The sequence below is a fragment of the Choloepus didactylus genome, chromosome 7, assembly GCF_015220235.1.
Source record: "Choloepus didactylus isolate mChoDid1 chromosome 7, mChoDid1.pri, whole genome shotgun sequence".
Taxonomy (NCBI): Eukaryota; Metazoa; Chordata; class Mammalia; order Pilosa; family Megalonychidae; genus Choloepus; species Choloepus didactylus.
Genome location: NC_051313.1, coordinates 119,860,191 through 119,873,570, shown reverse-complemented (window position 1 = coordinate 119,873,570; position 13,380 = coordinate 119,860,191). Strand labels below are relative to the sequence as shown.

General features: G+C 52.5%; 1 protein-coding gene across 1 annotated transcript; it reads left to right on the top strand.

Moving 5' to 3' along the window:
* Positions 1-1,490: 1,490 nt before the first annotated feature.
* C2 (complement C2) lies at positions 1,491-13,187 on the top strand. Its single transcript, XM_037844780.1, is given in 20 exon segments — positions 1,491-1,572; positions 2,937-2,990; positions 3,141-3,347; positions 3,903-4,088; positions 5,911-6,084; positions 6,173-6,271; positions 6,470-6,603; positions 7,625-7,763; positions 8,489-8,629; positions 9,280-9,369; positions 10,866-11,006; positions 11,110-11,204; positions 11,287-11,398; positions 11,506-11,671; positions 11,773-11,842; positions 11,844-11,850; positions 11,980-12,071; positions 12,256-12,382; positions 12,533-12,582; positions 12,690-13,187. Coding segments are annotated over 20 exon segments (2,265 nt in total). The 5' UTR covers positions 1,491-1,568; the 3' UTR covers positions 12,867-13,187.
* Positions 13,188-13,380: the final 193 nt, after the last annotated feature.

The window sequence follows — 13,380 nt, the reverse complement described above, 5'->3', positions numbered from 1 at the left end:
CGAAGGAGCCTGGGGATGGGGGGCTAATCCTTTCCTGAGGCTCCAAGGGTGATTTATCTACAGGTTCCTCAAGGTTGGGCAGTCAGTTCCAAGTAAGTAGGATAAGTAGATCAGTGCATGGTGGGATGGGGGTTGCTGTATGTGTTGTATTCAGTGCCCAGCGGTGGCTGCATTTGAGGAAGAGGGTGAGGTCTGACTCAATGTAAATATTTTTATTAAAAAAAAAAAGAAGGAACAGAAATCAAAGCCACTTCTGTTGCTGATCTGAAACAGGTTATTTACTTGGGGCAAGGGCGGGGCTGGGGAGGGTGTTACCCTTGAACTTAACCATGAAACTCATTGTTTCGGCAAAAACTCCTGGGATCCTTCCTCTGGGGACTTTGAGACAAGCACACGAAAAACTATAAACTGTAAGTCATGTGGACAGGGTCTGTAAGGATCCCGAGGACTGGGAGAGCTTCCTGGAGGATGAGGGAATTGAGAAGAATGGACATGGAAGAGGGTGTTACAGGAAAGGCAGGAGCCGGGGGGAGGGAAGGCCTGAAAAGGCGCAGTGCAAGGGGGTAGGGGTGGAATTAGGACTTAAGGGAAGCACAGGGAGCTCAGACGATGTTAGGAAGTGTTCCGGTTTGCTAATGCTGCCGTTTTGCAAAACACCGGAAATGGATTGGCTTTTATAAAGGGGATTTATTTGGTTACGAAGTTACAGTCTTAAGGCCATAAAGTGTCCAAGGTAAGGGGGTACCTTCACTGAAGGATGGCCAATGGCGTCTGGAAAACCTCTGTTAGCTGGGAAGGCACGTGGCTGGTGTCTGCTTGCTCCCAGGTTGTGTTTCAAAATGGCATTCTCTAAAATGGCATTCTCCAAAATGTTGCTGCAGCTCCTCCAAAATATCAGTCTTAGTTGCTCTCTCTTTGCTGAAGCTCTGAGCTCCTTCTGTCTGAGCACTAATACAGTGCTCTAGTAAACTAACCAAGGCCCACGCTGAAAGGGTGGGGCCATGCCCCCATGGAGTTATCACCTACAGTTGGGTGGGTCACACTTCCAAGTAAACAACCTAATTCAAAGGCTACAACTTAATCAACACTAATACGTCTGCCCCCACAAGATTGCATCAAAGAATATGGCTTTTTCTGGGGGACATAATACACACTGGCTCAGGAAGAGACACTGAAGTGTGGTGGCTGCGAGTATTGACCCAGGAGCCATGCTGCTTGGGTGTGAATCCCAGCTCTGGACACTCAGTACATGTGTGAACCTGGGGCAGGTCACTTTTCTGTTGTTTCAGTTTCCTCGTCTGTAAAGTGGGCGTAATGACAGAATCCACCTCATAGGCTTGTGTGAGAATGAAGTGGACTCCTATGTATAAAGGGTTTAGAATAGTGCCTGGAACATAGTAAGTAGGGCCTGTTAATTAAATCTTCTTTCCCCAGAAGCAGACCCTGAGACAAGGATTCAAGTGCAAGTAGTGTATTTGGGAGGTGATCCCAGGAAACATGAGCAGAGAAGTGGAGAGGGAAAGGAGCACAGTTAATAAAGGGTGTGCTATCGAGCGACTTTCCCCGTCATGGGTGAGTGGTCATTAGTCCTCATGAGGAACCTTGGATTGGTGAGAATGTTATCCATGGTGGGGGGCGAGGGGGCTGGGGTAGTTATACTAGAGTTCCAGACATAGCTTTAGTTTTAGCTGTGCACAAAGTAGACAAACTGGAGACCATATTTCCCAGCCTCCCATATAATCATGTTTTTGCAAATGGAGCGTGGGTGGAAGAGTTGGGTGGAATTTCCAGGTCATGATCTGCCCCTATGTCCTCTCTCATTGCACTTACTTGGGACTGGAATGGAGATTCGATGGAGACCCTGTCTCAGTGGTGCAGACAGGGACAATGCCAGGTGGTGGGCAGAGCCACAGGATGGAAGGAAGCCGGGGTCCTGAGTGACCCCGAGGAGCAACCCTGCCCTGCCAGCCAGGCCACCCACCCACTCACATCAGTCCCACCTGCTTATGATGAGCCCCTTATCTGAGAGAGAAGTGAACTTTTATCTTGTGTAAGTCGCCACATTCTGGGATCTCTTTATACAGAGTCTAGCTTATATCCTAATAAATACACCTCCCCTTTGGTTGCCTTTGGCTCCCATGTTGATCTCTGACTCGGTATGGTAGTTAGACACAGGTTTGGCTGCCATAAAAAAGACTAAAACAGCAGTGCAAATTTATTTATTTTGTAAGCTGGGAATTTTATCTACTGGACTTTCAGTAAAAATGTTCTAAGCATTTTTCCAGTCTCCAAAACTAAGTGCTGATTTCAGTTTCATCTCTAAGTCCTCCCTGGGGAAGGGCTTCAGGGAAGAAAAGGATTGTGAATCCTCCTACTTGACAAGAAGTTCTAAGAAAGTTAGTCTCAACCCTTTGGAAATTTATGTTCAAGAAGCAACGCTGTCCCAGGCTCCAGGAAGTAAATCCACTTAGTGCAAAAAAAAAAAAAACAACAACATAAAACACTGAAACTTTGCTTAAATAAAATGTTGTGCGATATCTTGGATGGCTTGTGGGTGTGTGTGCTTTAGACCATTAATGCAAGAGCTCGTGTGTGTGAGTGCATGTGTGTGTCCATGCATGCATGCAAATGAGTTTGTCTGCATGGGTAATGTGCCTGAGGGCATGTGTGTGTGGGTGCAGACTGGGAGCAGTACGCAAAGCCCGTGGTGGAGATCCACCGACTCTGTGGATATATTGGGATTGAGGAGAGAGACCAAAGGTCTCATGCCCTCAGCTCAGTCCCTAATCCCTGATTACAGGAGAACTTCCCCTTTTGCCACTCCCTAGTTTTCTTTCTCTGGCAGCAAATGTAGCGGCTGCTGAGCCAGCTCTGGTTTTCGGGAAGTCAGATGACCTTTTCCCTCCCCCGGCTCTCTGCTTATTCTTGCCCTAAAGTGGACACCATGGACCCACTGCTGGCTCTCCTTTGCCTGCTGCCCCTGTTCCCAGGTAGGAGGCAGGGGAGGGGGATGTCCGGGTCCCCTGGGCACCACCCAGGTGGAGTTTCCATGTGGGAAGTGGGCAGTGGCTTTTGTTTCCATCTCTCCTCTGTGCCTCCCTTCCTTCCGCATCTCCATCTCCGTGTCCCCTTGCCCACAGGTCTGGCTGCAGACACTCCCTCCTGCTCTCAGAGCGTGAATATCACAGGAGGCACCTTCACCCTCAGCCATGGCTGGGCCCCCGGGAGTGTCCTCACCTACTCCTGCCCCGTGGGCCGGTACCCATCCCCAACGTCTCGGCTGTGCAAGAGCAACGGACAGTGGCAGACCCCCGGGGCCTCCCGGCTCACAAAGGCGTCCTGCAGACGTGAGGCTCCCGTGGGCCTGCCTCGGGCACCCTCCCCATGTCCACTCTAGAACTTCTCTTTAGGACCTGCTCGGGAATAGCCCTGCTCTAACCCGGCTAGAGGGTGTAGGAGGGATGGCAAAGCTGCTTTTTGGTTTTTCACAATCTTTGGCAGAAGTCAATTGTCCATAGCAAGCAATCGGGGGCAGGTTTTGATGGAGACGATGGGGGGCTAAAGCAAGGGATGCATTTTAAATGCTTAACAAGGAACTGCACGGATCTGCCCCATTCAGAATGGATGTGCATGGGAACAGAGTGCACGGGTCCCCCAATGGGCCAGGCGTTACTCCTTTAGTTACCCCCAACATGGGGTGACCAAAAGTGGACAGGTAGTAATCAGTTAGGTTGAACTGCGTGAAATTGCCAATATCCGACCAATTGCCAAAAGTGGCAACTTCTGCTTTGACGTAATGTTTCAATATTTTGACAAGTTGGCCATTCCCATGCACTCCAGCTGAACGTCACCCCCTCAATGCTCAGACCAGCAGTACCCACCCCTCTCTTCCCTCCCTCCAGCTGTTCGCTGTCCGGCCCCCGTTTCCTTTGACAATGGAGTGTACACCCCACGGCTGGGGTCCCACCCCGTGGGCGGCAACTTGACCTTCGAGTGTGAGGACGGCTTCACGCTGCGGGGCTCAGCTGTGCGGCAGTGTCGCCCCAACGGCATGTGGGATGGAGAGACGGCCGTGTGTGATAACGGTGGTGGGTACCCAATACGGGATGCATGAGGTGGGGCCTCCCAGGGCACCCTGGAGCCAGATGGGTGCCAGGGAGCCTTGGTGGGGGCAGGGCCTGGGGTTCCCTTGTGCCACCATAATATGCCTCTGTGTGGTCCATTGCCGTCTGCTGTTCCACACTGCTGAGTCCGCAGGGGGCCTGGCCCGAGGTAGTCAGTGGTAAGTTTCTGGTCTAACATAAAGGCTCCACCCCCTCTGCCCAGCTCTTCTAAATGCCTCAAAGCAAGACTTGGTATTTGGGCCCCACGGAATATTCTCCTGATTGTTATGCACTGGAAGAGGGTCAAGAATAGTGCTTAAATGTCTTGCCTCCAAAACCAGACTTGGGTGCCCAGCCCAGCTCTGCCCTCTACTGCCTTTGGGCAAGTTATTTAACTTCTCTGTCCCTCAGTCTTCGCATCTGTAAAATGGGAATAGTAATAGTGCTGCCCTCGGGGGGTTGCCGTGTGGAAGAGGAGACTATTGGTAAGCATCCAGAAACGCCCCTGGTACCTGGTAAGCACCACGTACACTTTTGTCATGGTCATTACTGTCCCTGTGAAGGGCCAGCAGCTCTGCTTGGCACATGTGGGTCTCCCAGGATTCTCCAGAGCCAGGTTCGCCTGTGGGTTTTATGTGCTTCCAGGATCATAGTTCTGAGCACATCATGCAGAAAAACAGAGTCCACCGGTGGCAGGACCTCACCCGTCCCTAGCGGCCCACCGAGGGCTCCTCACACGGGTCCTCGACTCTTTCCCAAAGCCATCTAGTCAAATATAAATGAAATTTATTTTTGAATTGAAGTAATATCTATCTGCAGGAAAGTGTATTAATCTTCAGCATTCAGCCTGATGAAGTTTTACACGGGTATCCACCCCTCAGGATAGAGAAATTTCAATACCCCACTAGGCTCCCTCCAGCCCCCTCCCAATCACTCCCCCCAGTCCCCAAGTGTAACCACTCTTCTGACTTCCAGCTCCCTGATGAGTTTAGCTTATTTTTAAAACTTCATACAAATGAAAAAAAAGCAGAATGTACTCTTTTGCACCTGGCTTCTTTCATTCAATGTTATGTTTGTGAGATTTATCCATGTGTGTATGAGTAGTTTGTTCTTTTTCAGTGCTGTGTAGTATTCCATTATATGACCAAGTCACACTTTATTTCTCCATTCTGCTGTTCATGGGCATTTGGTTTGTTTCCAGTTTGGGGCTATTATGAATATAGCTCTATGAACATCCTTGGAGGTGTCTTGTGGTACACATATGTGCTTGTTTCTCTTGAGTACATATTTAGGTGTGGTTCAGAGATTGGCATAAGTTTAGCTTTGGTAAAGGTTGGCAAGCAGTTTCACGAATCAACACTACAGCAATGTAACAGAGTTCTGGTTGTCCACATCCTCTTCAACTCTTGGAATTCTCCAGCTCTTTAATTTTAGCTATTCTGGTGACTGTGTAGTGGTGTCTCATTGTGCTTGTAAGAAACACAAATATTCTTGATGGAGGTGTAGGGTTCATACACTAGCATCTTCCCCAGAGCTTTGGAGTTTGGGGTGAGCCTCTGCAGTTGGGGTCGAGTATGGGATGCTTCAGGGCAACAGAGGCTGCTGAGTTCTAAACCTTTTGCCCTACTTCAGGTTTTTCCAGCCACGCTCCTGGGAAGCGCATTTCTGGTGTCTCTCAAGGGGGAGGTCGAGGGACACTCAGAGGCTCTGAGGGTCTGGAGAGGAGGGAGAGCCTGGAGGGAAAGGCCAAGAGGCCGGAGGAGGCTGGGTACCCTGCTTACCTCCATCTTCCTCTGGTCACTCGCAGCTGGCCACTGCCCAAACCCAGGGACTTCCATAGGCGCAGTGCGAACAGGATCCCGCTTTGGCCTTGGAGACAAGGTCAAGTACCGCTGCTCCTCGAATCTGGTGCTGACGGGATCCGCAGAGCGGGAGTGCCTGGGCAGCGGGGTCTGGAGCGGGACGGAGCCCGTCTGCCGCCGTGAGTAGCTGCCCTGCCCCTCTCGAGCCCCCCGGGCAGAGGCACTCCCGCCTCCACTCTGCTGACCCCTGCCTGGCTCTTCCCACAGAACCCTACTCTTATGACTTCCCTGAGGATGTGGCCCCTGCCCTGGGCGCTTCCTTGTCCCACATGCTTGCAGCCACCAATCCCAACCAGCAGAAGAAGGGTGAGCACTGGAGGCTGGGCAGCAGGGTGCTGGGCCTGGGTGCTGGGTCGGGGCGGGGGCCTGGGGAGGCCGGGGATCCTGGGGTGGGCTCAACAGGGTCCGAGCCGACTGGAGGGAAGGCAGGGAGGCCCTGACCCCTTGGTGAGAGTGCAGGTAGGAAGTGGGGATCTCAATCCATCCCTTCCACATTTCTCCCAGAAAACCTGGGCCGTAAAATCCAAATCCAGCGCTCCGGTTACCTGAACCTCTACCTGCTCCTGGATGCTTCTCAAAGTGTGGAGGAAAAAAACTTCAAAGAATTCAAGGATAGCGCTGGCTACATGGTGGACAGGGTCAGGAATTAGGAGCCTGCATGTATAGGGGGACTTCCTGAGCTCACTGCCTCTCTCTGTCTCCTTCCCTTCCGTGGACTCCTGCCCCCACCTCCTCCAAGAAGTCCTCCCAGATTAATTCCTGTCATGCAGGAATCATGGATTCAATTTATATGAATCTATTTTTCATTCCTCAAGCCCTGTTGGGGCACTTATTCAGGGTCATTTGCTTTGCTGGGTGCTGGGAGAAATCAAAGATGAACAAGGCCAAGGTCCTCCCTTCTAGGAATTTATCATCTAGAACAGTGGTCTCCATAGAGGGGCACATGAGATAATCCAGTGGGGTGTGCCAGAAAAATCCTGTATCCCCACTTAGGAATTTTTGTCTCTTCCTTTTACAGTTTTTACTATTTCATGTATGCTTTAAAATGTATATAATATATTTGAATAGTGATGCTCTCACAGAATTTAAAAGTAAGTATGCCTATCTTGGCATGTGGGTTCAAAATTTTTCATTGATGGGATGCATGAACAGCAGGGTTTGGAGACCAGCACTTGCATCGAGATTCTGCTTTTCATGATAATTTGTGGAGACACACGTTTCTCCTCACAGCTGCATTTTATAGAAGGCAGTTTCTGGGGTCCCTAGAGTCTCGCAGGACTTAAGAGTTATGTAGTTCACTGAGCTGTGGGTTGGAGACAGCAGCGGTTGGCAAAGCGACCAACAGGGTTTGAAACCTGCTCCACTAGATCGTGCAATCTGGGGCAAGGTAACAAGGCTGTTTCCTCATGGATAAAACAGGGGCCATCATGCCTCCCCACAGAGCTGGGGTGAGGATTCCACAGGGAGGGAGCCCGCTAGAGAGGGGAGGGGCTGGATCAAGGTTAGTGCCTCAGCTTCCCTGGGTCAGGGGTCACGCAGGGACCTGCCGCTTGGTCTCCGCCTGGGTTCCCTGCCCCCTCAGGTGCCCTCTGCTTGCTCTCTTCCCAGCTGTCCTTTGGTTTCTGGACCCCTCACGCTGCCTTCCACTCACCTTCACAGGTCTTCAGCTTCGAGATTGATGTGAGTGTCGCCGTCATCACATTTGCCTCCAAGCCCAAAGTCATCATGTCCATCCTGAGTGATGATTCCCGGGACGTGACAGAGGTGATGAGCAGTCTGGAAAATGCCAGCTATAAAGGTACGGGTATCATCAAATGATGGTGATGGGAGACAAGTCGGAGAGAGAGTGAGGCCTCTCAGTGGCATTCGAGTCTGGGGCTCTGGGGCTCTGGTTCCTCGGGTGGAGGGTGGTTTCTAAATCCAGGGCTTTGGCCGGGGAGTCCCAGCTCCCACCAACTCATGGCTTCCTTTTAAGTGCTGCAAGTCCAAATGCAGGTGCAGGTGCGGGTGAGGGGGACATCTGGTTTTCACGGCTCAGCACATTGCCTCCACAGGTCATTATCCACTTCTGCACACCTGTATGTTACCCGCGTGGAAAGCTTCCTGGGTGGAAGGTAGCAAATGGTTAAAAACAAACAACAACAAACAAACAAAAAAAACCAAACAGCTCAAGCTCTTTGGAAACCCCATCTTTGGATCTTGGGATTTTAGAGTGGCCTTGGATTGGAGGCTATGCAATGAGCATTTCTAAGGTGGAAAGACTTTTTTTTATTCAGTTTTATTGAGATATATTCCCATACCATACAATCATCCATGGTGTACAATCAGCTGTTCACAGTATAAGGTGGAAACACTTTTAATGTTTGAACAATGATACCAAATTTCTATGTAGATGGCAAAGGTCTGAGTTTATCAAACCAGCTGATAAATGCATTTCCAACAGCTGGGAGACAGAGTGCTTCTCTTGCCTGAGGTGGTAGGCAGGAAGTTTCTAAAAGAGTCCTTCCTCCTGGCATATTCCAGACCATGAAAATGGAACTGGGACCAACATATATGAGGCCCTAAATAGTGTCTATATCATGATGAATAATCAAATGGAACGCCTTGGGATGCACACGGCGGCCTGGACGGAAATCCGACATGCCATCATCCTTTTGACAGATGGTGAGTATTGTCGTCTCTGCAAGTGAGTCTGCATGATAGGCAGAGCAGAAAACCCACATTCTGATCCCCTTCTGCCATGCCGAGCCTCAAGTTCTTACTCTTAAGATAGAAATCATGACGACAACGATGACAATGACGATAATGATAGTGATCCTCCTTTCCCTGCACAGTTTTTTTTCGGAGAGCAATTTAAGCAGTTCATGTGAAAGTGCTTCTTGACTAGTAAATGCTAGTTATTGTTATACCCAGGAGGTGAGCTAGCATGAGAGAGATGGGGAAACGTAGCCTGAGAGCCGTGGTGCTGGGGTGCGTGGATGGAAGGAGCAGTCTGTGGGTGGATCCAGCCTTTGTCAGTCATCTCTTGATTTTTGGATGAGTTACATAGCCTCACCAAGACTCTGTTTTCTTATCCATAAAATGAGGATACCCACATTGCCTGGGGTTATCTCGAAAATTAAAAGAGATAAGTATATGAAGCGCTTGGTCCGATACCTGGCACGTGGCAAATTCCAGTAAATGGTATAGTTTAAAACATACATAGGCAGTATAAAGGTTTCAGTTCCTAGGCTGAGTGCTTGCCCACCCTTCCAGGGCTCTGGAGAATCCTGATACCCACTCAGGTGAACAATTCTGTTCCCTCCCTGGTATAGGAAAGTCCAACATGGGTGGCTCTCCTAAGCGGGCTGTCGACAATATCAAAGAGATACTGAACATCAACCAGAAGAGGAACGACTACCTGGGTGAGCCTCTGCAACCCCACCCCACCCCCTCAGTCCCCCTGCAGGTGGCACAAGGCCCCTCCTGAGGTTCCAGCCTGAGGCTGCAGGCTGTTGTGCTCTGTGTGGCAGCGACCGAGGGTTGCCTTGAAGCATGCGGAGTCTGCAGGCAAATTGTCCAGGGTTTCAGCCTTGGTTCCATCTTGACTTGCCGTGTCTATGGACATCCCCCCAGGAGGAAGGGGCTAGATTTCTTGTAGGGACCTTCCCTGACATTTTCTCTTTTGGAGTATGGATAACTACCTGAGGCTTGGTCAGTTGCAGTCTCTAAAGGAGCAACTCCTTAGGTTCAAACCAAACACAAATTGCACTGACCTTTGACCAGGAAAGAATTTCAGAGAGAGACTCTCCAGGCAAGGAGGGCAGCTGGTTTTGAGCCCCGAAGTTTCACCTTCTCCTTGCGTCCTCTCCTTTTCCATTCATGGGCCCCATCCCACCTGTTCCCCAGGGATAAGCTGATTCCTCTTTAAAACTCCAGCAGGCGAAAGACAACACCCAAATCCCACTCCCATCTCCCTTAGCCTCACTGGGTCAGTTCCAGAACACCATATTAAGAAGGAAAGGGACATTGAAGGGAACTAGTCAAAGATAACACCCTGGACATGGTAATTGTCCAGCTTGCACTCTCACTGCCTCCGACCACCCTTGCTGGATTATTTCCTGGCTGGAGACTTCTCGTTCCCTACACCCAACACAGGGCCTGCTGGAAGCAAGAGTGGCCATGAGGGGTGCTAGGCTGGGAGAAGCCTGGACCCTGTGGGCCACCTCAGGGCACCCACGCTCAGAGGCCAGCATGGATGGTTGTGTGGGCCCCAGGTCTCCAGTGGGGAGGGAAGGCTTTGGGCCCCTCTTCCGGGTTCTACATTTGACAAAGATGACCATATCCAAAGCTGTGGCTCCAGGCTATGTGCCTGAGTTCTTTTCATTCAGTCCATCATTTATAAGTACTCGCAGAGAGCCTCTCCTGGGCCTACAGCTGTGAACAAAACAGACAAACATGCCTGCCTGTGTGGGGCTGCCCTTCCGAGCGGGAAATAAATGAGATACATGAGACCATACAGCACAGTAAATAGTGAGATGTGCTAAGGCTTAAGACAGAGCTGGTGGAGGGAAGGACCTGTCAGGGGCATAGTGGTTTTAGACAGGGAGGGTGGGGAAGTCCTCGCTGAGAGGTGTCACTTCAGTCCAAGTCTCAAAAGGTAAGAAGGGAGCCACGTGGACATGGGGGAGGAGTGAAGCGGGTGGAGGCACCGGGGCCAAGGGCCTCAGGGCAGAATGAGACACTGAGAGGAGGCCTGCATGGCTGGGAGAGTGATGGCGGCAGTGCTGGGGAAGTGGGTGGGGGGTGTCCACCTCCTGCAGGGCTTTGTAAGACAGAGTGACTTCCAGATTACAGCCTCCTGTCCCACGGGGTAGACCCTCAGCCACAGGATTCTGGTGCTTTCCCTCCTTCCCACCAGACATCTATGCCATTGGGGTGGGCAAGGTGGATGTGGACTGGAAAGAACTGAACGAGCTGGGGTCCAAGAAGGACGGGGAGAGGCATGCTTTCATTCTGCAGGACACAAAGGCTCTGCTCCAGGTCTTCGAACACATGCTGGGTGAGTGAGCTTTGCCCACCTGGGAGTGGGGCAGGGGCGAAGGGGCAGCAGGGGTCTCGGCCCCTCTTGTGCCTCCTTCCCCATCTGTTCCTCACCCTCACAGATGTCTCCAAGCTCACAGACAGCATCTGCGGGGTGGGGAACATGTCAGCCAATGCCTCTGACCAGGAAAGGACACCCTGGCACGTCACCATTAAGGTAAGACCGGGAAGGAGGGCTGGGGCTTGGGTCGCCGAGGTGAAATGGGCCAGGAACCTGAGGATGGCCCATTCCCCTGCAGCCCAAGAGCCAGGAGACCTGCCGGGGGGCCCTCATCTCGGACCAGTGGGTCCTGACGGCCGCTCACTGCTTCCGCAATGCCGAGGACCTCTCCTTGTGGAGAGTCTTTGTGGGTAAGGCAGGGCGGCACAAGGCTCTCGACCCCGGGTCTGCCACCTGTCTCCAGCCTCTGTGTCCTTCGGTTGCTTTGGGCCAGCCTAATCTACTTTGCCATTCCCAGGGGATCCCAACTCCCAGTGGGGCAAAGACTTCCAGATTGAGAAGGCGGTGATCTCCTCGGGGTTTGATGTCTTTGCCAAGAAGAAGCAGGGGATCCTAGAGTTCTACGGTGATGACATCGCCCTGCTGAAGCTGGCTCAGAAAGTGAAGATGTCCACCCATGCCAGGTGCTGGGAGGGCACCCCCGCGGGGAAGGGTACTCTGGGGAACCCAGGAGGAGGGATGCCGAAGGGGCTGGCCTGTGTGACCCTGCATCCTATTTCCCCAGGCCCATCTGCCTTCCCTGCACGGAGGGGGCCAATCTGGCTCTGCGGAGACCCCCAGGTAGCACCTGTCGGGGACCACGGTGAGTGCTGGGGCTTAAGGTGTGGAATTGCTGGGGCCCGGGAGTGGGATAGAGTTCCCAAGCCAGGAGGAGTCTGGGTTTCTGGGAACGGGGACCAGCACCCACATCCCCTTTTCCCCTCGGCTGCAGAGAGCAAACTTCTGGACATGCTGAGTGTTCCTGCCCATTTTGTGGCCTTGAATGGGAGCAAACTGAACATTAATCTCAAGATGGGAATGGAGGTGAGGGGCTCAGGCCTGGGATGCTGTGGGGGACAGGATTCCCAGGACATCTCTTCTTCTCTTCTGGCTTTGGCTGTTTTCTCCCTCCAGCCCATGTCAGCCCTCCTCCTGGCTTGCCTCGTCTGCCAGGTGTCCCCTGGGTCTGCTCATTCCATGCCTTTCTCCCGCTCCCCTCATACTGCAGAGGGATGACTGTATCAAGGTGGTCTCCCAACACACAGCCATGTTCCCCAACCTGACGTCTGTCAGAGAGGTGGTGACAGACCAGTTCCTCTGCAGTGGGACAGGGAAGGATGACAATCCCTGCAAGGGTGAGCTCCCTTCCTCCTCCCAGGCATGGATTCCTGGGGGGTGGGGGGGGCAGCCGCTGGTGGACACCAGGGCACCGTGTGCTGCCTTGAGGACAGTGGAGCTGGGGGAAGAGTCAGGATAACATGGCCCCCTCTCCCTCCTTTCTGCAGGAGAATCTGGGGGAGCAGTTTTCCTTGAGCGAAAATACAGGTTTTTTCAGGTGAGAGGAGAAGGGGGAAACTCGCAGGTCTGGGGTGACTGGGTCTTGGCCTTGGTGGGGGAATGGGGCTGGGGCAGACTCTCACCCTCTTCACTTCCTTCTTCCAGGTGGGCCTGGTGAGTTGGGGTCTCTACAGCCCCTGTGTCAGCGCCAACAAAAACTTCCGCCAAAGGGCTCCCCCTGGCAGGGTCCCACCACCGCGAGACTTCCATATCAACCTCTTCCGCCTGCAGCCGTGGCTGAGGCAGCACCTGCAGGACGTCCTGAAGTTTTTGCCCCTCTAGTCACAGCCACCAACCCCTTACCTGTCTTGCCAGGATCTGTCACCCCGCCCCCACCCCTACCTCTGACCTTCCACACTCAGACCTGGTCACCCATCCTCACTCCCAGCTCTGAGCAAAACTCGTCCTCCAGGATCCCACCAAGCAGCGCATCCAAGCTGGGGGACCCCCGCGGCCCGTGCCGGCTCTGCCTGTCCCTGATCCCTATCTCCCCAGCCGCAGCTCATGTTCAAAGCCCTCTCTGGTTTGCCTCATCTCTCCTTTCACTTCCCCATGGAACTTCCCAGTTATGAAATTAATAAAAGTTAATGATTTCCACATCCATCTGTGCCCCGGCCTGGGGTGGTGGTGGTGCTGGGCCAGGTTGGCCTGTGGAGGGAGGGACCAAGATGATTCCAGGAATCACAGGAGGGCAGGTCAGAGACCCTGCTAGATAAACAGCCGCTGGACTTTGCCCCATCACACACAGCCCACCGGGGAGTGAGTGTGGGGCCTTATTTCTGGTCCCTAACAGGGC